The 27,190-nt window shown below is 41.8% G+C and overlaps 2 protein-coding genes across 4 annotated transcripts; one reads left to right on the forward strand and one right to left on the reverse strand.

Moving 5' to 3' along the window:
* The first annotated feature begins 6,676 nt into the window (after window positions 1-6,676).
* SPDYA (speedy/RINGO cell cycle regulator family member A) lies at window positions 6,677-17,147 on the forward strand. Of its 3 annotated transcripts, none has more exons than XM_053382977.1 (8): window positions 6,677-7,133; window positions 7,873-7,909; window positions 9,220-9,469; window positions 10,389-10,447; window positions 11,085-11,170; window positions 13,053-13,224; window positions 14,912-15,203; window positions 16,478-17,147. In XM_053382977.1, exons 1-8 carry the CDS (start codon window positions 7,111-7,113, stop codon window positions 16,564-16,566), a joined length of 1,008 nt encoding a protein of 335 aa, XP_053238952.1. In that variant the 5' UTR covers window positions 6,677-7,110; the 3' UTR covers window positions 16,567-17,147. The 3 variants fall into 3 exon arrangements, with proteins under 3 accessions (XP_053238952.1, XP_053238955.1, XP_053238954.1); XM_053382980.1 differs by lacking the exon at window positions 7,873-7,909 and adding an exon at window positions 8,231-8,313; XM_053382979.1 differs by lacking the exon at window positions 7,873-7,909 and having other exon boundaries at window positions 6,756-7,133.
* TRMT61B (tRNA methyltransferase 61B) lies at window positions 16,524-24,798 on the reverse strand. The gene is made up of 7 exons (XM_053382976.1): window positions 23,851-24,798; window positions 23,141-23,243; window positions 20,798-20,988; window positions 19,434-19,525; window positions 18,082-18,308; window positions 17,036-17,104; window positions 16,524-16,863 (listed from the first exon to the last, which is right to left on the reverse strand). The coding sequence occupies exons 1-7, from the start codon at window positions 24,610-24,612 to the stop codon at window positions 16,796-16,798; spliced, it is 1,512 nt and encodes a 503-aa protein (XP_053238951.1). The 5' UTR covers window positions 24,613-24,798; the 3' UTR covers window positions 16,524-16,795.
* Between the last annotated feature and the right edge of the window lie 2,392 nt (window positions 24,799-27,190).

Raw genomic sequence — 27,190 nt, forward strand, 5'->3', positions numbered from 1 at the left:
AACTGGTTGTCGTTTGAGGTCATAAAATTTACTTGATTATGCTGGTGGATCTTTTATGTAGCATCATCATGGTACATGGCCTTGGTTGCATTTAGCTAATCTACTTTCAGTTCTCTCTATGGAGCTAGTGGAAAAATCAATATGTTGCTCAAAGGTTTAACAAATTCTGTGACCAACCAGTTGAATGCTGTAATTTGTCTAAATTATGCAAATTTGCTTGCATAATTTAAGTGCTTTCTTGTTTTGCACAGTCTTGCTTTTGCTTGTCAACACCTCTTACTCTCCTTTTCTTTTCTCCACTGGCCTCCTGTTAGGTATCTGTTTTCAGCCTTCTGTTATTCTCTTGCTACATACTGTAGCTGGGTGACCTTATCAGATCCCATGGCTTTAATGCCATTTATATGTTGATGACAACCAGCCCTACCTCTCTATTACCAGAACATATTCCTTTCTCCAATCTTGCATGTACCTGATATTTCTGCCCTGCCCGATCAGATCCAGCATCCTGTTTTTCACAGTGGCCAACCACACGTCTTCATGCTCTGCTTTTAGGCTTTCTAAAAGCAACAGTCTTCTATATCAGGTTACAAGCCATTGCTTCCAGTCTGCATGGCCTATGAGCTTACATGATGGGAGTTGTGCTCAGCATCTGGAGGCCATAATGTTGGCTACTCCAGTTCTATAAAATTGTCGTGATTAATAGACCACACACCATGAATTAGTCTGACTTCCTTTTAAAGGTATCTAAGCTGGAGGCCATCATAGTATCTTGTACCTATAAAGTTTGGTTTGGTTTGCTTGAAGTACTTCTTACAAGTTGTGAAACTAATGCCAATTACTGACATTGGGTGACCCAACACTTCTACACACGATGCATAATTTGATAAACATGCTATGACTTCTTTTGTGAACCACCCTGAAATCTGCAGATGAAGGACTGTATACAAATTTAACAATTGTTTTAAAAAAAAATTATTGGAAAATAAAAAGTACAAAATTACAAGTGCACAGAATAAGATATGACACGAAAAAGAAGAAACAAGAAATAGTACCTATGTAGAAAACAAAACACAAAAAAGACATTGTGTACATTGTAAAAAGGCGGGGCTTGTAGTTAACCAGACCTTCATCTAATATGGTATTTATTAAAAATTCCAAATATCTTTAAATGTGTCTATTGCAAGTCTATGTTTGTACACAACTCTCATGTGTAGTGAGTATGTACATATCTCCAATCATAGGGCACCATTTTTTATTTTTCCAGTTCATCAATACCAGTCATCATCATCAATCATCATCATTGCTAAATGAAGAAAAACAAAGCAAAATGCTGTGGCCTTTCCACTGCCTTCTCTCCCTTGTTTTACTGTCAAATTCTGATACATTGCTGCCTATGATTTTCTTCTAACTCTGCCACCTTCAGATGTCATCCTTTAAACAATTGAATTACTGCTGTCATTTAAAACTTAAACTCCTCCTTTAGAACGACTGCTTAGTGGTGACTGCATCTTCAAATCCCTTCTCAAACCGACTGCTTCTAAGGTTTTTAAGTCAAAGGCTATTTAGATCTCATTCCCCTAATACAGAGGTTTTCAACCTTTTGGGTCCACGGCTCCCTTGACCAACTACATTATTTCTGCTGCTCCCCTGTGGGGCTCAGGAGTCCAGTTATGTCATCTGCAGAGCTGGTAGCCCCTCACACCTTTTCGAATATCCTCCCTTGTGGAGTGTTCCCTCAGCCTCCTCTCTCTTCTCCTTGGGAGTCCTCTGGGCAGCTGCCATCCCTGGTCTCTGAGCTGCCCCCCTTGCCCCAAAGAGAGGTGCCTCCTCACACTGCCCCACTCCCTGGCCAGCCCCAGAGGCACCATTCTCCTGGGGAGCTTATAGCCAGGGCTGCTGCAACAAACACCTTTGGGAGGCAGAAATGTAAGAGGGCATCCAAGGAGGGAGGGAAGGAAAGAGGGACAGAGGCCAGTGTTCTCCACAGCACCCCTGGCCATCATTCAAGGCACCCTAGGGTGCCATGGCACACTGGTTGAAAACCACTGCCCTAATGAAACAGTCACACTCTTCCTGAAAGCCTTGTCCTGATTTTTCCTTGCATCAAAATTTTGATTGTTCGCCTCTCAAGGCAGAGACCTATAAGGTGCAACACACCTTGATGGTGCTATTAGAATAACAAAATTAAAGCCTGCTACATGGACCCCTGACACAGGTATCATTTTACTATGCCTTCATTTTCAAACTTGTCTTCAAGTGGGAGAAACATGAACCAGACGTATAAAAATTATGTGGAGTATACTGGGGGAGGCAGGCACACACTGTTCCTTTAGGAATGCTATTTAAATATTAACACTTTTCTTAAAGAAGGGATTTCCTGCATTCTAATAATTGGCTACCAGGTTCCACCCATCTCACCCTAGAAAGCATTTCCACCGCTAGCGTGCTATGTATAGACCTCCTTCAGTAGTGTTATAAAAGTACCTCTTCGAGTTTTCTGAGCTGAGTCAATTTTTAATGTTCCTAACCACAGCCAGCCAGATTGTCTTAGATTGATTGTTAAAACCTGCTCAGTTTTGAACAGGAGTTGTAGCCATGTTGGCTTCATCCAGGGGCCAGGGGCCGATTCCAAGTTAAGATGTGTGCAAAAGAATCCCCATTAAGCTAATAGGTATATCACCATTTACTTTTCTCTTTAACCTGCTACTGAGTCAGTGCAAGTAACAGTGTAGTCCAGCCATGGCCAAACTTGGCCCTCTAGATGTTTTGGGACTACAACTCCCATCATCCCTAGCTAGCAGGACCGGTGTAGTCCTTTCTGCTTCTCAGGTGCTCCATGTATGTAAGGTTGCAACACCTGAGATATATATGAGGGCTCAGTCCATCCCTGTTGCAGTGCATGTTGAGAACTACGGGATTGGAAGAAATGGCCAAAGTGCACCAGGAAAGGAATGATGGTGATGCTCTACTGGAAACCTGGGTTGACAACAAAGAATCGTGTGTTTCGGGTCAGACTGCCCCTTTTAAAATATTCTTCCCTACAATGTTCTTCCAACACTTGACTTGCCAGTTTGGTTCTGGCATGAAAAGCTGATTAAGGGCTGTCTTGTCCTTGAAAATTGTGATGTAATAAGCATTCTAAAGCTTAGGTGAACCATAGGGACACGTTCCTATCCTGCATCTACAACTTGGAAGAAAGGTGGGAGCTGCTAGTCACTTTGATTGTGCTGAGCCTTGAAGGTGCTTCTCCCTGTGCTTCCTATTTCCCCCAGAGCTTAGCAAGATGTCAGACAAGAGCCTTCCTTTTCCTGATCAGGGTCAGAGACAACTACATGCTTTGACAGTGCTAAGGCCAGAAAAAACTGAGGACCTCTGTTCTTTGCAGAACCAAGTGGACACCAGCAGCAGTACTTGGTAATAAATATTTCCAAGATAACTGTATCTCATGGCTAAAAATATGGGCAAAGATCCAAGGAGCTCCATGCACGTACACCAAATATCTTTTGTGCAAAGGGTGTTTTGCTTCTGGCTGTATGCTGTATCTGATGCCAGTTAGAAATGTTTAAGGGTTTTTTAGTGAAAGGCCTTGGCAAAATGTTCAATGCAGGGGGGGAAATGCAAAATATGAAGTTGTCCTGTGGGCAATTAAAAGGTGTCTCTAAAGAAATAAATATATTTTCATTGTTTTCTTAGCAGTAGTAATAAAGAGCTACACACTAAGTCTCATATTTACCCATATCTATTAGCAACTCAAAGGGACGCGGGTGGTGCTGTGGGTTAAACCACAGAGCCTAGGGCTTGCTGATCAGAAGGTCGGCGGTTTGAATCCTTGCAACAGGGTGAGCTCCCGTTGTTCGGTCCCTGCTCCTGCCAACCTATCAGTTCGAAAGCACGTCAAAGTGCAAGTAGATAAACAGGTACTGCTCCGGCGGCAAGGTAAACGGCGTTTCCGTGAGCTGCTCTGGTTCGCCAGAAGCGGCTTAGTCATCCTGGCCACATGACCCGGAAGCTGTACGCCGGCTCCCTCAGCCAATAAAGCGAGATGAGTGCCGCAACCCCAGAGTCGGTCACGACTGGACCTAATGGTCAGGGGTCCCTTTACCTTTACCTATTAGCAACTCAGAGGTGCAAAAAAAGCTCCTTTAGTATTCTTCTACAAGTCACACTGTTAAACAATAAGAGCAACCCCAAGCAGTATTGTGAATAGTCCTGTTCAACACAAAATCTGCATCCATTTTTTGTGCTTGGTACTATCCCTTGAAAATGTCTCCACACCCTATTTAGATCATATACAGCCCTACTATTTTCAATGGACTTGCACCACATCATTTTATAGATGTAGGAACTGAGCCTTGGTAATATTGCCTTGTCTGTTAGAATCCAGCAAATCCCTTTCTTCACTGAAATATTACTCTATTTCCAGGATCACATTTATTTTCAAATTATTCTTCATCCCTTAAGTAAATAAAAAAATGTTTAATGCATTAAACCATTAAACATTGCTTATGGCATAAAAAACGGCCTCTGTCTATAAATGCAGAATGCTTAAAAGGGATAGAAAGCACAAATATCTGATCAGAGACAGAAGGATAAAAGTAATGCTAAAGCATCATGTTGGCAGTGCAAGCTAGCCATGCATTTTTTTGTCCTGATAATGGGCATGATTGTGGGTGCTCTTCCTACAGGGGAAAAACATCTGTGAGGTCAACAGATAGTCAAGATACCAAATCCACCCTATATTTCACTTATTTTTACAATTTATATGCCACTTAATTACGATGTTAGGTGATAGATAGATAGATAGATAGATAGATAGATAGATAGATAGATGATAGATAGATAGATAGATAGATGATAGATAGATAGATAGATAGATAGATAGATAGATAGATAGATGATAGATATAGACAGAGACAGAGAGAGATAGATAGCCTGGAAGTGTCCTTGGTTTGTTTGGAATCGGCCTCAATACACTTACGTTAAAGGGAAATGGAGTTAAGTTTCAGTCCACCTAGTTTGATCTGCGAAAACAGCTGAACTAACAAGGCTTGCCTTCAATGTTGACTGTGGTCTAATAGTGCCCCCTGGCGTACAGCTAACTGTCTAAAGTTCACTGCTAAGATCTTTATTTCTATTTATTTAGTCTATTGAATTCTACAAACTAGATAGAAATACACATTCAGTAATAGATCAGTTTGAGACAAACTACACATTACATATATGAGTGCATTAAAATGATGGCAGCTGTTTTTTCCCCTAAGTAATAGCAGCTTGGGAGGTACTTCAAACAGAGAAGTGACCATGTAGAGTGAAAAGAGTGCTTAACCCATGCCAGTGGAGAGGGGAATCTGCAAAATCCCAATCCTGCAGGGATACCACTTCAGGCACCATAAGTTTGAACCCTTAGACTTTTTCTATCACTGCAAATCCTTCTCAGATCTCTCCTCCCTCCCTCCTTCTCTCTCAGTGCACCTCTAATCAATCAATCAATCCATCCATCAGTCTTTATTATGATCAGAGATTAGCCACAAAACACAACTTCTCTATTTTTACATTTTAAAATATGAGAGTCTAGCTGCTGTGGAAGATATATTTTACATACGGTGCTACTTTTGTGGTCAAATTCCTACTTTCCCGAACTATGTCTCACACAATCAGCTTTGGAATTGCTCCCCATTCTCCATATATACAACAACCTTTCTTTTGCTTTAGAGCCAGTTAATTCCTTGCTAGACTTCATCAGTCCAGGAAAACCAAGGAACGGATACATTCACTGCCTCTATGAGTCTATGGACCAAGCGAAACACCGCAATAGGCAGAAGGACGGGTTTTGTTTTGTTTTTCAGTTGATGAACAAGCTTTCTTAAATTTCCTTTGCACTCATCCTCTTCCTGTGTATAATATTTGTGTTGCCATGCATCCAGAATTTCCTGGACATAGCCAGGATTCAGTTGTTGGAAACCGTGTCTGGGCAGAAATTGCTGAGATGTCTGGGAAAATCCGGACGTATGGCAGTCCATGTCGGAAGTGTAGATTTTTGAGAATTTAATTAAAAATAGCTCCAAAACTTCATTTTTTTCCTTTGAGATTTTGCAAGAAAAGTTCAACAACTTTTGTGTCCGGATCTTCACTTTTTGAAAAATGGCAACCCTAAATAATCTAATTTTAACTATTTTATCTGCATTCATTTTTTCTACTGTGTTTTTTTCCTGTATTGTCATTACTGGTGTGGATTATTTATTTACATATTAAATAAATAATCGCTTGTCAACTAACATTCAGGTAGATATCCATGTTGGTCTGACGCAGTCGAAATAAATAAATAAAGTTAAAAATTGTCCAGTAGCACCTTAGAGACCAACTAAGTTTATTCTGGGTATAAGCTATTATGTGCATGCATATCTGAAGAAGTGTGCATGCACACGAAAGCTTATACCCAGAACAAACTTAGTTGGTCTCTAAGGTACTACTGGACAATTTTTTTATTTATTGTCAACTAACAGGTCTCCAAGTGACTTACAATGAAGAACATATACATAAATACCTTATAAAACAGAGTAGAATGAATGCTGCCGGGCTAATGACATTGTAGTTATTGGAATTCTATTCTTAATGTTATAGTTACAGTGTTTTAGGGTTATTGCTGATTACTGGTATATACATTCTAAATTTATATGCTGGAAGCCATCTTGAGAGGGGATGAAATGGAAGGTAGCCTGTAAATACGTCAAGTAAAAAACAACAGCACATTTATTACATATCAGTAGGATGGCTCTATGTGATTTCCAGACTTCCTCACTCACGTGTCTCCAAAAGGGAAGCTTTTGAGAGTCTTAGCAACAAGGCTCGCTTCCCCCTGATTGGCTGATGCCTTTTCTCCCTCTGGCCTAGCGCTTTAGGGCATCCTTTGCTTACCAGAGCGGATTGTTCAGTCCCTTGCGTTTTAATTGGCCAAGGCTTCTTGTGCCTGTGTCTTGATTGGATGTTGTGGGGGTGGCTCCTTGCCCTGGGTGATGCTGAGACCCCTTCTTACAGCAAATGAAAATGTCAGTCTGAGGAGATTTTTTGATTGGTGGCGAGAGGTTGTGATCCAGCCTGTTTTCTTTCCCCATGCAGGTTGCATATAACCTGAGGTAATTGTCGCGCTTTCCTGATAGCTCATGTTTCCGGGTGCCACTAGCCGCAAATCCTAGTTCAGTCTTTGGCTCACAGATTTTCATGAAGGGAAACAAAAGGCCTGGACTGACTTTGTAGGATTCTTGGGAATGCCACAATGATACTGCTTCTTTTCAGGGAGCAACAGGCCGCTCTTAAGTACTTTCTGTCCCTTCACAGCATTGCTGCCTCCGTCAACCGCAGCAGCAGCAGAAGCAGTAAGGTGGCAGCAGGGATAATCTTTTATTTATAACAACAGATAGGGCTTCTTCAAACAAGCACAACATACAACAAGTTTCTTGTAGAGGAAATTCTGCTGTAATGCTGCTTTATAAATGGCACTGATATCCTTCAGCCAGAGGGAGAGAGCTGTGTCTAGCTCCACCCTCTGGGCCAAAGGATCCTGCTCTTGAAAATAAATAAAAAAAGCAAAAGATTTACCCTCAAAAAAGGAGGGCATTGCATCCGCAGAAGTACTTATAAGCACTGATGGATACAAGGTAACACGTTTGATATGTTCTTTATATGGAAGGATGTTTATGGGTGTTTGTGGGATGTTTGTAAAAAAACAAAAAAACATGACTGCTATCACTATCCTCACAGCTCCTGGCAGCCATTTTAAATATAATCATGATAATATGAGTTTGCAGGTGGCTTACATAACACGGTTCTACCCCCCCCTCTTTTATTCCTCCCCACCCCCACCCCTGCTGAAAGGTCCAAAAGGTCGAATGGAGCTGGTTCATATAAAATGGTAAGGCCGGTATACAAATCGCTGCCATATTCCCACTTCCACTCATGCAGTTTTCTGTTGGAGCACCATTAAGGGATGTTGTGCAGAAAGGGTGGAGAGCCCCTGTGAGGCTTTTTAATCTGCATGTGAGGCTCCGTTTGTGCTGTTGACAGACACCTGTGCCTACACCACTTCCTTGTTTCTAAGCTTTCCAAACATTTGTTTTTGGAGGGGAGGAGGGCAACCAGGTTTCGAACTTTTCAGATAGAGGGGAGTGGTTTTCTTCCAGGGGGGAGGCAATGGTGAAAAAAACCAATAATGAATTTCCCTGATAATCCCCAGCACTGAAAACTAGTACAAGGAGTGAGAGATACAGACTCCTGCTGCACACTGGCAAGGAATGTCCAGCTCCATCATACGAAAGGGTATGTGGGTGGGAAAAGGTTATATTTGGGCAGGAACACCTCGAGTCAGGCAAGCTGAAATTCCTCCCCTTTTACCAGCCTTAGAAATCAAAGGGAGAAGTGTGCAAGGTGGGAGGTGGGGGACGACCCACAGAAGTAATAGATTCAAATACTATGGTTCATGTTTACCAGCTTCGCATGTCGTGAAACTGCTTTCAGGAGTCGCTGTTATGTGACATTTTTGCAGTGTGTGAATAACCAATTTAATCATTTTTCAAATGTGAATATTTAGAGTCCATCCAATAAGCATTCATTTTCACCCAATTAAAATAGACTACCCTAGTGACTCTGCCCAGGAACAATTAGACCTTGTTCTGATCTGTCGGTCATGGCCACTCCATATTTATTTGCTGTGTAGGTTTGCGAAACGGGCTGGGGCAAAGTAGAGTGAAGCAGAAAGGAGAAACTCTGTAAAGAAGAGAAGGCAAATTGCCAAGTGCACAGGTTCCTGTATTCCCATACTCACAAACTGTCATGGGTGCTGGTTGTAAGAAATAAGAATATTTTAAAGGCATTCCCTCTATAGGTAGAAAAGTGAAGCATGTGACATCAAAAGGGATGCAAGGCCTGGTTGTAACAACGAAATAGTACCATTTACACTATCTTAGGGTTGCCATATTGCAGAAAGTAAAATTCCTGACACCCGCAAAGTTGTTGATAGCAAGTGCTTGGGAAAGTGGGGCTAATGCCTGTACAGTACTATTACATAGTACAACTTGCAGGAAGTAATATCAAAATTAATGGGAAAGAATATAAAAATCTATTAAATAAAATTTCTCATAATACTGAAAGTAAAACTGGAGAAGAGAGATTAATGCCTCTCATGCATTATCAATTCAGCTAATAATTTAATTTTTATTTTAACAGGTAACTTCATCTAGAAAAATGAAACATAATCAGAGCTGCTGTCAGACACCTCCCAGTGTCACTGTTCGTATTAAATCAAGTGCATCCAGATCTTATCAACAAAAAAAAGCTCTTAGTCTTAAACGACCGAAGTTTAAAGATAGCCAGGAGACCTATGGGGAAAACATTAACAATAAGAAGTCAAAACGGCCAAAAGGTTCATGTCTTGTAATTCAGCGTCAGGAAATGACAGCTTTCTTTAAGCTATTTGGTAGGTTCCTTTATAAATCGTTTTGTAAAATGAACCAAGTATATGTGTGTAGAACTTCACATTCAAAAGCAGTTGTGTCCAGAATGCCTTTATGTGAGACATTTTGTCAAGACTAACCTGAAATTACCCTATAAACTAGAAGGGGTATATGGGAGCTTAAAACTGTATCTTACTGAGCCATACTCAAGACTGACTTCACTACATCATGATGGTCATCATGAGATACTGGCATGCATAATGTACTATAAACTAGACTATTTGGGTAGTATCCAGTGGTGATTGCCTACAGATGTCTTTGTAGATGGAAGAAAAAGTCAGTGGAATGATGAGGAGACCATTTTTGGCATGCACTTGTACCCCTTGCACTGCAGATTGACCCTCTTCTAAATCTGCTCCAGAAGGTTGGGAAACCCTTCAGAGAACATTTAGGGGGAGCCTAGGACACAGCAGGGGAGGGTGCAGAAAATCACCATTAGAGAATTGAGAGAGTGCTTCTATTGAATCTGTTAATTTAATATGCCTCCAGATGGGGTCTAAATATTGTAATAACGCAAATGAGTCATTGGATTTTTTTTAAAAAAACTTATTGGATTTCCCCCAGAAAGGTATGGTAAATTTAGACTAAAGGTGTAGGACAGGGAATATGTGCTGACATGTTGCTATGATGTAAAAAATTTGCATGCATGAGGAGTACCCATCACACAATAAACTCCCATCTGAAAGCAGCCTGGTCAGAATAACCTCTGCGCTCAAATGTTCTGGCAAGTAATCCTCTAGGTCAGTAGTGAGAAACAGTTCTGCTTCCATTTGCTTGGAAGGGGAAGAGCAAATTATTTAAATTTGTTAAAGGATTGTCTTGAATTAATGCTTCTTGAGCTTTGCATATAATTGTGTATGTCACAGCTGGCTTATTTTACAGATGATGACTTGATTCAAGATTTCTTGTGGATGGATTGTTGCTGTAAAATTTCAGACAAGGTAAAACTGGGTGTTGTCTTGAAAGTCTGTGAAACTTTAAGGGTGAGGAAATTGAGGATTTTGTTTCAATTACAGGCCAGCGCATGTTCCATTTATCTTAATACCTATGCTGTTGTTTTAAACAACATGATTCACTTAAAGCTTTTTTGATTAAATAAAATTGTTTACTAGGAAGTTCCCAGTGAATTCAGTGGGACAAGCTTCCTAGATGAGCAAGGCATTTTTAAAAACTCTGCTTGCAAAAATGTTTGATCACACTTAATCTGCTGAGACTGTGAGCTTCATGAATCTCTGCTGTTTTTCTGGTCAGATGTATGGAACACAAGGTGTACTAGAAAATGTTTTTGGAGGAATGACCTATTTCCCCTTGTTAAGAAGCCATTGGCTCCCAATTCTGCCTCTTTGGTAGAGGATACAACTATATATTTTCTACTAGTTGTTATGCTCACAATCCCGCTTTCACTGCACATTAATATATTGCAGCTAAAATATGAGGACTGTACTGTTAATGCCAGATTCAATTAATGAAAATGAAGTATATGCTTTTCCCTACTGGTGAAAATATATTTTAGGGAAATGTTAAGTCATTTTAAGAAAAAATAATAGCCAGAAATTGATATTTTACCTTTTCCAACAGTACCTTTTGGCAATGACTTTTGTTTATTTCAAGCGAGCTGGCTACAGTATAAACGAACACACCAGGCTTAATTTCTTTGTAGCTCTGTAAGTATTTTCCAAATATTATGATTACAATTAAAATGTGTCAGAGGTTTCTTAAGAGTTTATTATTTGAGATAACAGTCAAGTTAGAAATAAGCCTTCCTGCACCATCAATTACTTCTTTAGAATGGGGTCTTGACTCTTGAAAGCTTATAGCATGTTGGAGATTAATACGCAGGTGCCAAGACTATGGTGTTAAATTACCCGTTGAACCTAGTTTATTAGTTGTTAAACTGTCATTGATTTCTGCAGATAAAGACTTTTGTCTCACAAAGCATCCTCCTTATTTGAAAAGCTCCCCCCCCCTCCGCCGCCCAATAAAGGCTGCTGAGGGAGAAAAGCCCACCACAGCACAAAGCCTTCATAAGAATCAACTGGGCTTTTATTTCCCAGGTGCCACCTTTGAATGTATCCCCTATGCTTCTACTTTGGCGATCACTCGTAGCCGAGTAAGATTGTCTTCCATAAAAACGGTTTTAACAATGAGTCCGTAAGTGACTGTGGAGGCCAATTCTGGATCCACACATCCTTCCACGGTGGGGACATAGGTTTCTGGGTGAGAGTTGATCGTGCTGTGGATTTGCCAAGTGTGCCTTCCTCTTAGCACATTTCTCCCTTGCGTCCTGAGTTCGAGTGATGCAGATACCGTAGATTTCAAAAGGTTCATTCTGGGCAGTTTAACAATGAAACTGCATTCACCTGTACTTCCTACTGAAATTAATGAGAATACGATGAACGTAAGTTAATGTAAGACTAGACTCTTCAGCTGGGGTGTTGTTTGGAGAGTTTGATTGCCATGGATTGTTGCTGTTGGGTTTTTTAAATCTTCATTTTAGATATTGTTGTGATTTACATATGTTGAAATAGTTTGCTTTGGTTGGGAATTTTTTTAATTATTTATTGTTTATGACTACTTTTGTTATGTCGTAGTTATGTATTTTTTCATATAGTAAGCCTCCTTGAGAATGGTTTGAACTGTGGAAATGTGGCATGCACATAAAAGTATGTATGTACATAATATTATTTAATACTTGAACATTTTTGAATCAATAGAACTGAAATTCTACAACCATAGCAGTCATGCTGCTCAACCCTGTTGTGGAAATATTACATCATGAAAAAAGGCATGAGATCTCCAGGAAACCTTTGCAAGTTTCCAGCAAAGTTTACATTTCATCTTCAGTAGATTTGCTTGGAGTTTTGTTTTATATTGCAAACATGTTCCCCAATGTATAAAGCCATATGTTATAGCTATATAAAACATTATACGTTGCATGCAATTACTGTCCTGATATGTGTACAAAATAGTCCAAACAAAACACCTTCCTAAATGTTCAGACTCTTTATTTTCATTGAGCTGTTCACAAATTCAGTGCTTTAAACTTTTGGCAAGCCTCTGTTCCATGCTAAAAAAATGTGTATCAAAATTCTCTACCATGATAATTTGAAATTCTATGCTGAGAGAGGTTGACCTGTATAAATTATGCAAAATTGACGATTTTCTTGTATTCTTTAATTTGCCCCATTTGCTCTGTTTCTGTTATCCATGAGGGACAAGAATCCCACCCACTGCATAATAGAAAAAATGATATTCAGCATACACTCTGGCTTATGATACTTCATTAAGCACTGCCCACACACTTTCAAACCTTTTAAGAAGTAGAAACATGCTTTCTATATGTTAAACTTGAGATTTTCAGCATTCTTAATTGTGTGCCCATCTTTTCATCTGGTGAAAAATCATTTGGTAACATTTGTCCAAACTAAATTTTCAGCACTTTGGAATGTATATAAATACCAAAGAAAAGGAGGAGGGAGAAGACTTAGCGGTATACAAATGAGATCAAAACCATATTTAAGTGAGTCATAGTCCTCATCATTGTAGGTACCTGGCAAATACAGTTGAAGAAGATGATGAAGAGTCAAAATATGAGATTTTCCCATGGGCTTTAGGAAAATCCTGGAGAAAGCTTTTCCCTGATTTCTTAATTCAAAGGGATGAACTCTGGAGCAAGATGGATTATAGGGCTATTGTAAGCAGACGCTGCTGTGAGGAGGTAAGGCGGGTATATTTTATATGCATCAAGAAAGAGCAAATGAATTTTAATAGGCAGATTCTGTTTTGTAACAAGCCTCTTTCTATTTTTTCACCAAACTATATAAAGGAACTGTTGGTAAACATTATCCACCCAGTTATAATGAGTGGCTCAATTTAACTGCTGATTGATACTTTGCTTTCAAAGCATTCCAACAAATTATTTACCTTCAAACAAAGGGGATTCCCTTATCAGAAATAATGACATTAGTAATTATTGGAAAATATGAAACCATTCATAGAGAATGTTTACACTGGTAAATTAAACAGAAAAAATACATTAAAATTGACCAAGTCTGCAGTTGTATTCACACTTATTTGGGAGTAAGCACCTTTAGAATCAGTGAACTTACTTTTGGCTAACTATGCAAAGTGCAAGAAACCAGTTATCAAACAGCATACTTTTAATGCTGTTTTTCTTCCCGAAAAAGACCTTTATGGTACCATACAGCCAGCTTTCCCATTAATGGATTACCATCAAACTCAGGTGAAAAGGGTTGCTACTTAGTAGAATAATCAGGATTGTGAATAAAAACATTAGTTTGGGGCAGGGCAATGGTAAACACATTTACAAAAAAAATCTTCCTGATTTTTACTCAGGATAATGGGAGAAAATTAAAATAAAACCATAGAATGGAGACTTTCATAGTACCAATGGAGGTAATTGCAATGCATCAGATCCCCTACAAAGAAAAGTTACAGTATTTGGGGTTCTCTGTGAATTTCCCAGAGATACCTAGCTGGCAACTGTGGGAAACAGGATGCTAGACCAAATAGGCCTTTGATCAGCAGGCCTGTTCTTTTGCCTGTCTGCTTTACCCATCATAAAACTAATTTCACCACTAAGAAATTGGCCTAGTACAGATGCAATGACAAACTGTAGTTTATTCTTACAATCATGGGCCTTGGGTTCACATGCTCCCCCATCCTCTTTATATGCAAAGAGAGATTCAAATTTACTAGTTTTAAACCCATGTTTCCCAAGTTTGGACGAAACAATAAAAGAAGTTTAAATGAACAAGGGATAGAAGCTTTAAATCTTCTTCCTTCGTGCATAAACCCGAAGCCATAGACTTAGAAGCCTTACTGTCTCAAGAGATTTTCTGTTACAGAATAGTTCGTGGGTTTTTTGCATATAAAGTAGTACAGTAGTCTGCTTTCCCCACAGTTAAAGACAGGAGCTGCGTTTCATTTTCATGGAAGTTAAATGACAAACCAAATGTGTATGTAAAAATGCTAAAATACTAATGTATTAGTATTATCTATCAAATGTTACATTATTTATCAAGTCGCACATTGTTTACACATGTATTAAAATAGATAATCAAAATTTGAAAAAATTAACAGCTTTAATTATGTGTAATTTATTAGTCTTTTGTGTATCTGGATAGACGTTAGTAAATGAAAAAATGTGTTTTTGTTCTAAGTTAGGCCTAATTAACATTCCCAGAAGTGGAAAAGTGGTTTGTTCAGGATCTTAAAAAGTAGTCCAATAAATAGCAGCTCATTCCTGTTCCCTGCTCTGTAACTGTTTTACTAGCAATTAAGAAAGCTAACAACACTAACTAATGATCCTTTGTGATTTTTATGCATTATTTGCTTGTTCTGATAACAGCTCCATTTCGGTTTTTTGGTTTTTTTAAACACAGGTAATGGCTATAGCTTCGACACATTATATATGGCAGCGGGAGCGTTCTATTCATCATAGTGGAGCTACAAGAAACAATAGCAGAGATGGAGTACAGTTTCCTCGAGGACCCAATGCCACACCTACAGACTGTTTGCTTTGTGGGAAAAAGACAAGATACATACGGCTGGGATTATCCTCCTCTTCCTCCAATGGCACACTGGAAATGATGGAACAACATATACCTCAGGGATTGCATGACTCTCTTCCAGCTGGTAAAATACCTGAGCCATCTCTGCACTGTTATTCACAAGGTATGGTATGGTAAACGCTGAAGTAATTTTATTTATGCTGCCTTCACAGCCCAACCCTAGCTGTGTCACTCAGAAGTCAGTGTCCTTGATTTAATGAAACTTGCTTAGGTATACTCAATATTGCTATTGGTGTATAGGTTGAATCTACATCCTTTAAGCCTCGTAGGTGGGTCATAGTTACTTACAGCCTCCTTGATGGAGAAAAACCATTGTCATATGTGCAACATGTACATAAATCACAGTTCTGGGCATAATGTTTTGATCACACCCGCATCCTTTGGTGGTGGTGTTTGCATTCCAGCTTTTTCCTGGATGGAAGCTTCTCTCTGTCCCTGGTCCTTATGATTGTTCTATCTCTCCTTCTCAGTCATTTATAGAATGCTTCCCTTCCCTTCTAAATTGTGAATTTGGTTAATGATAGATTTTGTAAAATGAACTACAAGAAAAATCTAAGCCTAGCTACTTTATAGCCCCTTTTCAAAGCCACTCAACTCAGTTTCCCAGCAAATTACATCAAATATGAGCTGAGTTTTGTAAGTTCAATTAAAAGCGAAACTGACTCTCCTACAAACAGTAGTGCTGGGAAAGTGAAAAGAAATGTTAAAAGCATGTGGGTTTTTTCTGGATATACTTTTTTAAAATAAAAAATTGATGAACACTGTCCCTGGAACCTAACTGCATGGTAAGATATGTAGTATTACATGGAATAATCAAGCAGTGTCTATCAAAAGTGATCAACTTTTTGCTTTAAAGCGATCCCCTCTAGTTCTAAGAGAGCAATTCTACACTCCTCCTCGTTGACTTCTTGGTGACTCCTTTAATTCAGATTTATATTTATAGTGCTAAACAAATGTAGGGTGACACCTTCTGTTGTTAGTATAAAAGCACTGCTGTAAGAGGATCCTGATTTGTCAGTTCTTTATGTACAAATGATGGGATGAACTCAGCAGTTGGCAATGAAGTAGCATCTGTCACTCACAGTGAGTTTGTGGGGCAATACAGCAGTTACTAAGTAAGGATTCAACTACCCAGCTGTAGGGAAGAACAACAGATGGCTCCCGAACAAGCATAGCATTTCAATGGCAAGCCACTTTACAACCTTTTCTTTGTTTATAGATGGAGAACAGATATTTTTCATCCTACATTAATTATCCATTGCTCCTGTAAGTGTAACCCATCCTATAGAACACAATAAGAACATCACGTTACCTGGGACAAACTGCACTGTAATCCCATATACATTCAATGTGAATTTCTTCCCTAATTTTTCATAGATTGCAAACATCTAACCAACAAAGGAAGAAAAAGTAGCTGCACGTGTCAAGATAAAGCCATGGACTGGTTTACTGGAAATGAAGAATAAAAAAACCATACTTCAGCCAACAACTTAAGAAATTATCAGGAAGCACAATTAATTGTCTGAATGAAATACATTTCACAATATATGATTTATTCTTTTAAGTTTTTTATTTTGCTGAAACTTTTAGTATCAAAAATATTGTCAACATAAATCAAAGTTGTGGATTCCTAAATTGCATAAACAACAATGATATAATTTACAATTTTAATCCTGGTGAAGTGCAATCTTCAAATTAGGATATACCATTTGAAGTAGTATTTGGGTATGCCGGGTTAAATTTCCGCAGCTTGACAAGAAAGGCTAGTTTGGAAGGAAAATAAAACATCAGCATTAGTGATACAACACATAAGTAGCCGGAAAGCATAAGTATTTATTCATTAATTCCATTTTTCTTTGAAAAGGTAATAGTGCTTATGAAAAAATAGTAGTAATAAATGTATATCTTATAAAATATTTGCCAAGCCATTCTTACCTGTGTGCCCCACTTGCCAAGGGTAAGGTCTAGCAATATATGGTGGTTTTGTCTCATCAGAAATGAGAGCTGTTAAAATAAAATTTAGAAAGTTGTTGTGCAACACTCTTAATTCCAGTTTCTGCTTTAAATAAGTCTACCTCAGGACATTCTTTTCCATGTTGAACCCATTTGTTGTTCCTCTCCCTCCCACTTCTGGAAAACCCCTTCTCCACTTCTTTTCTCTAGATATTTGCTCTCTCATATGTCCTCACTCCTCAAAGACAATACAGTAGTGGACGCGGGTGGCGCTGTGGGTAAAAGCCTCAGCGCCTAGGGCTTGCCGATCGAAAGGTCGGCGGTTCGAATCCCCGCGGCGGGGTGCGCTCCCGCTGCTCGGTCCCAGCGCCTGCCAACCTAGCAGTTTGAAAGCACCCCCGGGTGCAAGTAGATAAATAGGGACCGCTTACCAGCGGGAAGGTAAACGGCGTTCCGTGTGCTGCGCTGGCTCGCCAGAGCAGCGATGTCACGCTGGCCACGTGACCCAGAAGTGTCTGCGGACAGCGCTGGCCCCCGGCCTCTTGAGTGAGATGGGTGCACAACCCCAGAGTCTGTCAAGACTGGCCCGTACGGGCAGGGGTACCTTTACCTTTACTTTAAAGGTACTAGAAAGGTAGGCTAGAAATCTCAATGGACAATATTCAGTTGTGCCCATTCACGAGTGAAACAGATTTCTACTCTCCTCCTTTCTGCAGCCCCCCAGATATGCTCCAGAGATCCAGGTGATTCCCTGGAGCAGATTTGGGGGGCCCATAGAGGCTGAAGGACAGAGGAAAGGAAGGGAAATTTCACCTGCTCAACATTGAATATCACCATCATAAAGAAGAATCCAATACCAGGCCCTTACGGACAAAAGTACAGTAGCAGATTGCGTACCCAGCAACAGTCTGCTGGTGGTCAGCTCAGGCTGTATTTTACATGAAGGTTCACATCTCGACACAGCATGTGGGACTGCAACATTCTAGTGACTGCCACAAAACAAGATCTCATTAGAACTTGGTCCATACCATCATCATCTTTGTTCTGTTCAGCAGGAATCTCCTCATTTTCATCATGGCAAGCTGATTCATTGTTCTTCTTCTGATTGGATTTCATATTGTGGAAAACGCCACCAATTTTCCAGGAAGCTGGGATTACTATCCAATCTCTGTGTGTCACCTCAACTATCCTTTCACAAAAAAGGTTTATCTTGCTGGTCCGGATGGCTTCCACCAGATCAATAACCTGGGTGATACTTTTAGAAGAATTCAAATAATATATATTGCCAGTGAATAAATCTTCACATATGCATAAATGTATAAAATATAATAGTTTGTACAGTGGTACCTTGGGTTACATACGCTTCAGGTTACATACGCTTCAAGTTACAGACTCCGCTAACCCAGAAATAATACCTCGGGTTAAGAACTTTGCTTCAGGATGAGAACAGAAATGGCAACGTGGCAGCAGCGGGAGGCCCCATTAGCTAAAGTGGTGCTTCAGGTTAGGAACGGTTTCAGGTTAAGAACGGACCTCCGGAACGAATTAAGTATGCAACCAGAGGTACCACTGTATTGTAAACCTATCCTATGCCTATTCACTCAGAGGTTAGTCCCACTTCCAAGTAAGTGTGCACAGGACTGCAGTATTTCACTTGGTTAAAGAGCTATATTTAAATTTGACTGTAGCCAGCCCAAACGTTTTTACTAAACTAGCTCTCTTGCCTGAACTACAAGTCCGTTTATCCCGAAGAGCAACGAGACTATAAAACATGACAAATAGCCATCAGTTATCACTTATTAGGAACTAGGACACACTGATGATGTAACTGACTAACCCCGTTGCTATCTAAACATTAATATTTTGCCTTTCCCCTTCAACTTAGAAGCACACAAGGCAGCATATCAAAAGTCTATTACAATAACATTTATACTAAAACCAGATTAGATGCAATGATCTCAGTCAAGACAACTTTAAGAAAGAGCCTTAGATCTGTTTTCCCTTCTTGGGTGCCTGGCTTAGAGGAATATATTGCAGTTTGTTAAGTCACAGTTTCCCCAGTTTGGATGCTACAGGAAACTGTTTTAATAAACCACATTCTTTTCATTGAAGCTTGATATGCAAAGGGAGATAAGAAAAGGAGGGAGGACAAGGAGGAAGGTTCAGTCTCAGTCCACTATAAATAACAGTATATCGGACCAAGATATTTGTGTCTGTCAGTTATTATAGCTTTTTGGAAATCTGAAGTTAGGATAAATGTACTTTATAATAATCTTTAAGACCATTTATAAACAAACTGCATGAAGCCATTGCAAGTTTAATGAAGCTATCACTCCATGTAGCAGAAAGGAGCATGTAAATAGGCAGGATCAATACTTACTTTGCAAGGTATACTGCACAAACGCCCCCCATTTTAAGATTTGGGATAACCACAGATAAAACGTTCTGGGGCACAAGCATATCCAAAGCTATCTATGGAAGAAACATACATTTTTAAAAACTTTAAAGGAGAATATAAAGGATGTGTTTTCTGTGCAAATCTATGAGGATATTAGAATATTAATTTGGATAAATTATATTAAAAGGTGAAAAGAAAGTGATCAAGGTAATGGAAAAGTCATGGTGAGTTGCAATAATACAAAACAGCATCACCATTAATACTAACAGTAATAATATTATTTTTATTTGCCTTCCAGCAAACACTGAAATCTCAATATACTTTCTCTGTACTCACTAGAAGTACCGTATTTTTCGCTCTATAATACGCACATTTTCCCCTCCAAAAATTAAGGGGAAATGTGTGTGCGTCTTATGGAGCGAATGCAGGCTCCTTGGCTTCAGCGATAGCAACGCGAAGCCTCCGAAGCACAGTGGGAGCGTTCCTGCTGTGCTCCAGAGGCTTCGCGTTGCTTTTGCTGAAGCCTGGAGAGCGAGAGGGGTCAGTGCGCACCGACCCCTCTCGCTTTCCAGGCTTCAAAGATAGCCGCCCGAAGCCTCCGGAGTGCAGCGGGAGCTCCCGCTGTGCTCCGGAAGCTTCAGGTTCCTTTCGCTGAAGGGTAGGTGCCACTTCAGCTAAGGTGCAGCGCCCCTTCAGCTAAGCGGGGGGAGAAATGGAAGGGGCTCTGTTTCTCCTGCCGCTTCGCTGAAGGGGCGCTGCACAGAGAGGGGGAGATTTTTTTACTGTTCTCCCCCTCTAAAACAAGGTGCGTCCTATGGTTGGGTGCGTCCTATAGAGTGAAAAATACGGTAACTGCCCTACCACCACCACCACCAAAAAACACAGCTAAAAACTGAAGCAGAAATTATTAGGATTTCAATTAAAAACCCTCACAAGTTTCTTTCTAATGGAGAACTATGGGCTGCACAGAAGCCTTTTCTACTCACTGTTTCAAAAAATGAATTGGGTTGGAGAACAGAACTTACTCTGTTTTTAAAAACTTTAAAGGAGAATATAAAAGATGTGTTTTCTATGCAAATCTATGAGGATATTAGACCAGCAGTAACAACACTGCTGAATAAAGTTTGAATCTAGTGTAACTTTTTACCACCTTAACTTAAACCGGCTTCCTTTACACCAGCTTTTTGCTCCATAAATATACCATTACTAAGTACTTGCTTTCTAGCTTTGAAAAAAGATCAATCCACTTTTCTCATATATTTCTTTTCTCAGGGGGAGATGTGATAATTCCAGAAACAGGGTGCCCGTTTTGTTTCTTTGTTGTTGTTTTATTTAAAGATACTTACTGCATCAAATGTTACATTTTTCAAAGCCTCAGCTGCTGTTAAAATGTCTTCATTAATGAAATCCACATTATCTGGCCACTCTAAAGGATGACTTATTTTCCATGCATCACGCCACCTCTTATAATTCTTTTTCGCCACTCTGTAGTGGTCTCTCCGGACTTCATAACTTACAACACGTCCCTGTGGCCCAACTGAAAACAAATAAAATTGAACCAAAATTAGTTACTGCTCTCTTCATTTCTGCCGAGTTGAATAAATGACACAGGAAATGAAACACCAGCCTACCAGATATGATAACTTATTTCCTAATATTACAACCACTCAGAGCATAATGGCTAACAGGGCTATAAGCTTACATGGCAGTAGGGCATTATTATTATTAATTAACATTTCTATACTGCCTTTGATCCAAGGATCACAGCTTAGTTTACAATATAAAATTGCAATACTATTATAGCACTCACCTCCTAGAGTCATTGCTTATCCCCCACTGGGTGTTTTCAGGAGCTACCAAATTTTAAGCTGTAACATACAGCATTGAAATGTGCTTTAGCGGAAGGGCCATTGGTGGAGCATCTGCTTTGAATGCAGAAGCTCCTGGATTCTATCCCTGGCATCTCCAGTTAGGGCTGAGAAACACTCTTGTCTGAAACCCTCAAGGCCTGCTGCCTTGTAGTGTAGAGAATACTGAGCTTATATGGCCCAAGGGTCTGACTTGGTATAAGGCAAATTCCTATGCACCTGCAGAGAAGGAAGAGACATGTGGTGGTGGCAGGTGACTCTCTACAGAGTGGGGCAGAAGCAGCAGTGTGTGGAAGAATGACTCGTGGTTTCAGTTGTTTCTACACAAATACACAGAGGATGGGAAACAAGCAAGAAGAAATTGAGCTCTTAATACAGGAAGGCAAATATGACCTAATAGACATTACTGTGGATATCTGCTATAGATCTCCAAGCCAGAATGAGGACTTGAATGTCTTCACCTGAAAGAAAGCTCAACCTGACGATAACAGAATAAACAATGCAAGGCACGAACTGCACTTCAAGATAGCAGATTGTATTGGTCACAGAAGTATGTCTGCACATTTATGCAATTACTTTGTGATAATAGCTAGGTGTAGTTACCAGAGTGCTGGTCCTGGCCTGGGACAGGAAAGTAAAGGTAAAGGGACCCCCTAACCATTAGGTCTAGTTGTGACCGACTCTAGAGTTGCGGCATTCATCTCGCTTTATTAGCCGAGGGAGCCGGCGTACAGCTTCCGGGTCATGTGGCCAGCATGACTAAGCCGCTTCTGGCGAACCAGAGCAGCGCACGGAAATGCCGTTTACCTTCCCGCTGGAGCGGTACCTATTTATCTACTTGCACTTTGACGTGCTTTCGAACTGCTAGGTTGGCAGGAGCAGGGACCGAGCAACGGGAGCTCACCCCGTCGTGGGGATTCGAACCGCCGACCTTCTGATCGGCAAGTCCTAGGCTCTGTGGTTTAACCCACAGCGCCACCCGTGTCCCTGGGACAGGAAGGCCCATGATTAAATCTACAAGCAGCTGTGATGCTGACTGGGTAACCTAAGGCTAATCGAAAGCTATTCCTGGTGCTTTTGCTATGTTTTTGGATTACAACTCCCATCAGCCCCAACCAGCATGCAGTGATGACAGGGACCTGCAGTCCAACACCACCAGGAAGGTAGCACATTGGCTCCCCTGAACTAATCACTCACTTAGTCCAATGCACTTTCCTGTGTTGTTTGTGGTTTTAAAAAATGGCATAGGTACAGGGCAGTATATAAATTCAATAAATAATAATAATGTACAGCACCTTGAACTTCTTAGTGAAAGGCAGGATGTAATTTTAAAGGAGGGCACAGCAGACCAAGGCTTGATTCTCACATTTAGTGTCCAAAGTGTCAGTGTCAAAAGTGCCTAAAGAGTGTTCCTATGCCCCAAAGTGCATCCATTCTCACATGCCAACATTTCCTCTGACTTCAGCCCTGTGTGATGAAATGAGAGCTCTGCCATTTTCTGGAAAGCAGCTAAAGTTCCCAGCACGTCGGACTGAATTTGAATAAATTAGAGTAATTCAAGAGTAATTCAGGGCATGATAATGACAAGGGGGACAATGCTAGAGCACATGTTTTGCATACAGAAAGTTTTGGGTTTAAATCCTAAGCATACCAATTAAAAGGGACATATAGCATAAGATGAAGAACCCTGGAAAGCCACTGCCAGTCAGAGTAAGCAATATTGGGCTAGGCAGGCAAGCAATCTGACCCGATACAAGGCAGCTTCCTGTGTTCTTAAAATGTGTGGGAGAGCTGGGATTCTGTCAACAGACAATATTTTACCTGCTCGTGATAGAAATAAACTCATACCACCAGACCCAGAACCTGCTTCCAGCACTGTGTCGCCTTGACTGATGTCCATTAGCAGCAGCATTGCATTAATATCCTACATGTTAAAAGAGCAAAGAACATAAATGTTTAGCTTAGCCCTTGTGCTTTATAGCAAATTTGTGCTTTTTAAGCAAATTGATAACCGCTGGCTAAGACTTATGGGGAAATAAGAATACTACTCAGCCCTTATATACCATTTTACAGTGTTCAAAGTGTTTCACTTATATATCTTAGTAAACCCTTCAAACAGTGGGGCTATTAGGTGATTTTAGATTCTGAACCTAATGGTGGTGGTGGCTTAAGACGGGAAATCTCCAGATTTACTGCTCTAAAACCAGGGTAATCAGTGTTTCAGGTTTCTCTCTCTCTCTCACTGGCCTTTGTTCTGGGACCTGCCATCTGACCTGTAACCCCATTCATCACTTAGATTTTGCAACACTGTACTAGTAACCTTAATTCCGGGAGCCATCGGAGAAAAAGTGGTCCAAGCCATCATCAGGTTCCCCCTTAAGGCGCCTCCATCGCTATTGCTGGATCAACCCAGGCTGTCCCTGGAATTACAACTCCCGCCATCCCTGCCCATTGGCCACGTCGACTGGGGTTGATGGGAGCGGGAGTCCAACGACAGCTTGGGGGCGGCGGCGGCGGCAAAGCTCCCCCACCTTGGGATACGAGATGGTGGGTCCTCTCTCCATCAGCAACACAAACTCTTCCAGCGAAGGCCTCCGAATCAGGAAGGTGTGGCCCGTGGACGTCCGGAACATCTGCCCGGGGAGCTTGCCCACGATGTCGGCGTACTTCACCGCCCCCCAGGTGCTATTCAGTACTCCGTCGGCGGCGAGTTTACACAGCTTCTTGAACTCGGCGTCGCGCCTCCGTCGGCTCTCCGCTAGGAACAGATCCCCGACCTGGAAGGGCGCGTTTTTGGAAGGCGCGTCCCGGAGCTCCTCGGAGGGAGAGTCCCGATCCGGCTGGAGTTCCTCCTGGGGAACGACGTCGGCGAAAGGAGGGGAGGAGGATTCCTCTACGACGGGCGGGGAAAGGAGCTCCCCGTGCTGGACCAGCTGGCTCAGCCTCTCCGAGGGAGAGAGCGACCTGTGCCACGCGCGCCTCCGAGCGACCGCCGGCCCCGGAGCCGCAGCAGAGCCGGCCGGCGGTCCCTCGGGCTCGTCCCGTCCATCCTTGTCCCCGGCGGAGCTAGAAAGCGCTCTGCGGCTCGAGCCTACGGAGCCGATCCCCGCGCGCAGCAGCGGCGCCCCTTGCAGCTCCCTCGGGTGGGCGCTGCAGGTCTCTGGAGCGCCCACCCGAGGGAAGCCCAGCGTGTCCCTCGAGGGCGGCCGCGGCTGCTTGCCCGCGAGAGCAGCCCGACTCTCCCAGCTCGAAGCGCGCACCTCCAGCAGGCTCCCGAGGCGCCAGCACCTCATCGTCGCTTTTATACACGGCCGCCTCTTCCTGGACAAGGCGCCCCGCGGACCCTCCTCTCCTCTAGTTCTCTCCGACGGACAGCGCAGGGTTTGCACCGCTGCAGGTTCTCCCGGGCCGGAGGGCGGCTTGCATCGCTACGCACCGCGGTGCAGGAGCCACCGTGGATCCTGAGGACGTCGGCGAAAGTGCGGCTTCTAGTAGGAGCCTCGCAGGCGTCCGGACAGAACAAGGCAAGGAGGGGTCAAAGGGACGGAGAAAGAAAACGGAACTCCGCGCGGCTCCCACCTCCGGTTCCGATTAGGCTCCTCGAGGGGCGGGGCCAGAGAGGGGACACGCGTATTGTGAGAACGAAGCAGGCTGGGTTAGAAATGGTTGCGGGAAATGATTGTGCTTCCCCCACCGTTTAAAAGAAAAACTGAAGAGGCGCAGTAGTGCGTTTCCGTGATAGGGAAGGGTGTACCTGTTGAACCTCGGCCCGCTGGTCTTGAAGGGTCCGTTCTCTTTCCCTGCCATATTTCTTCTTTTTAAATGGCGAAAACAGTGCTAGCAACCCCCCGCAGCAAACAGAAGCTTGTCAATGGCACTCTTGCAGTCTTCCAAATCGAGGCAGCTTCGAGCGGCACAGGCTCATTCCTGCATCTTCATCGATTTCTGCCTTTCGTAGGCATTTAGACAAAGCTGTCGTATCAGGAAAACAAAAAGTCATGGTCGCTTGGCTTCTTTCGTACCTGCTCATTTATTGAATTTATACCCCCCCTTCCTCCCCAAGAAAAGAGACATGGTTCATTTAAAGCACCGCAATGGAAGAGAGCCTTTAAACTCGCCCGCTGTATTCATAAATGCGCATATTTTAATTATTCAATCTGGATATTGTACTTTATATTTTTTTATACCCCTCATGCCCCGCAAATGGAGGACTTTATCCGCTGCAAATGGAAAGTGGACGTTTTACTATAGGACAATGAGACTGTAGTCCCTTTGGGGAGAGGGAGCGCAAGCGTGACGTCAATGCCGTGCGCCGATCTAGCTCCACATGGTTGGCCACATGTCTCCCAGCGTCTGCAGCCTCTCTTCAGCGTTTCTGTGGATGCTCAGAATACCTACTTGTTAGGTGTAGCATGATAGAATTATAAGTTTCTAATGAAGGGGGCGGGGAGTCTGTACGGTTGTCACAATGCACAAGTGTCAATCGAGTAATCATTTACGGCAGCGAGCATATGCACACTTATTCGGACTCTTACCTGGAACAGAGTGAGACTTCGGAGTGAATGTCTGGTTGCACTGTAAATCTCGATCAACTGACATACAGCTAAATCAATACTTCTAAAGGGGAAAGAACAGTTCTTCAAAGAGACAAGTGCATGAACTAGGAGTGTCCTTACTGAGATGGTGCAATGTTTGCAATGTTTTTTTTAAAAAACAGATAATTGAATTAAAATACATTAAAAATAAAAAAAAAACAGTTTTTCAGTCAACTACATACTGCAGCTCAAAAATCAATGGGGATAATATAAACGGTTTGTGAGCAATATTTTTGTGTTTTGTTTCTTTTTTGTTCTAAATAATTAGCTTTTTTTTTAGTGGTATGATGTACCAATCTATTCTTAATAATGGGTGAGAATTCATTGAGTGGAGGATAGGAGTCAGACAGGCAGCAGCCAAGTGGAGACAACCTTCCTTCATCTGACATGAACCCCAGTAGTTTGAGTCCTTCAACATAGCTTACTTGGTATGGCCACACAGCAGCTGCTCCTTTTGCTGTCCCACATTGAGGTAATACAAAATTAGAAGCCACATGAAACACTGTAAAAGAGTTGGTTTAGATAAACTGGAGCATTCACAGCAAATATAAGTGGAGAATACACCTCTGAGATGAAAAAAAAAAACCGTAGAAAGTTAAATGCAAAAGGGGCTTTAAAAGGTGACGGTACCCCTGACCATTAGGTCCAGTCGTGGACAACTCTGGGGCTGCAGCACTCATCTCGCTCTACAGGCCGAGGGAGCTGGCGTTTGTCCGCAGCTAGCTTCCGGGTCATGAGGCCAGCATAACTAGGCTGCTTCTGGCGAACAGAGCAGCGCATGGAAACGCTGTTTACCTTCCCACCAGAGCAGTATCTATTTATCTACTTGCACTTTGACGTGCTTTAGAACTTGCTAGGTGGGCAGGAGCTGGGACCAAACAATGGAAGCTCATCCCGTTGTGGGGATTCGAATCACTGACCTTCTGATCAGCAAGCGCAATCTGATTGGCAAGCCCTGGTTTTAAAGCTATCTTAATTTCAAATAACCTATTCAAATATGTGATTGGTACCCCAGTTAGACATTAAAAATTCCACCCATAAAGTTACAGGGGAACCGAATATCTTTAGAGTTTGGAGCACAGCATTTCTTCGTTTTGGAGGTGTAATTCCATTTTAAGCCTGAATGTGTGTGTGTGTGGGGGGGGAATGTTTCCGTGAGCATGTTAGCCATTTTGAAACAGTATTCAGAATTTCCAATCTGTTTGTAGCAACCAAACCAGATAGCAGGGCAGGGCCCCACCATGAACAGGTAAAGTTCTCTGCAGCAGAACCTTTG

This window comes from Podarcis raffonei, chromosome 3 (genome assembly GCF_027172205.1).
Source record: "Podarcis raffonei isolate rPodRaf1 chromosome 3, rPodRaf1.pri, whole genome shotgun sequence".
In the NCBI taxonomy this organism is placed as follows: Eukaryota; Metazoa; Chordata; class Lepidosauria; order Squamata; family Lacertidae; genus Podarcis; species Podarcis raffonei.

What these genes read in the sequence shown, in the direction of transcription:
- SPDYA (XM_053382977.1), top strand. Translation starts at nt 7,111, where the DNA reads ATGCAGGTTGCATATAACCTGAG. An exon ending in GAGCTGGTTCATATAAAATG is followed by an intron (nt 7,910 to 9,219) that starts GTAAGGCCGGTA and finishes TTATTTTAACAG; the next exon opens with GTAACTTCATCTAGAAAAAT. An exon ending in GCTGTAAAATTTCAGACAAG is followed by an intron (nt 10,448 to 11,084) that starts GTAAAACTGGGT and finishes CTTTTCCAACAG; the next exon opens with TACCTTTTGGCAATGACTTT.
- TRMT61B (XM_053382976.1), bottom strand. Translation starts at nt 24,612, where the DNA reads ATGAGGTGCTGGCGCCTCGGGAGCCTGCTGGAGGTGCGCGCTTCGAGC. An exon ending in CCACCATCTCGTATCCCAAG is followed by an intron (nt 23,244 to 23,850) that starts GTGGGGGAGCTT and finishes TTTAACATGTAG; the next exon opens with GATATTAATGCAATGCTGCT. An exon ending in TTTATTTCTATCACGAGCAG is followed by an intron (nt 20,989 to 23,140) that starts GTAAAATATTGT and finishes ATTTGTTTTCAG; the next exon opens with TTGGGCCACAGGGACGTGTT.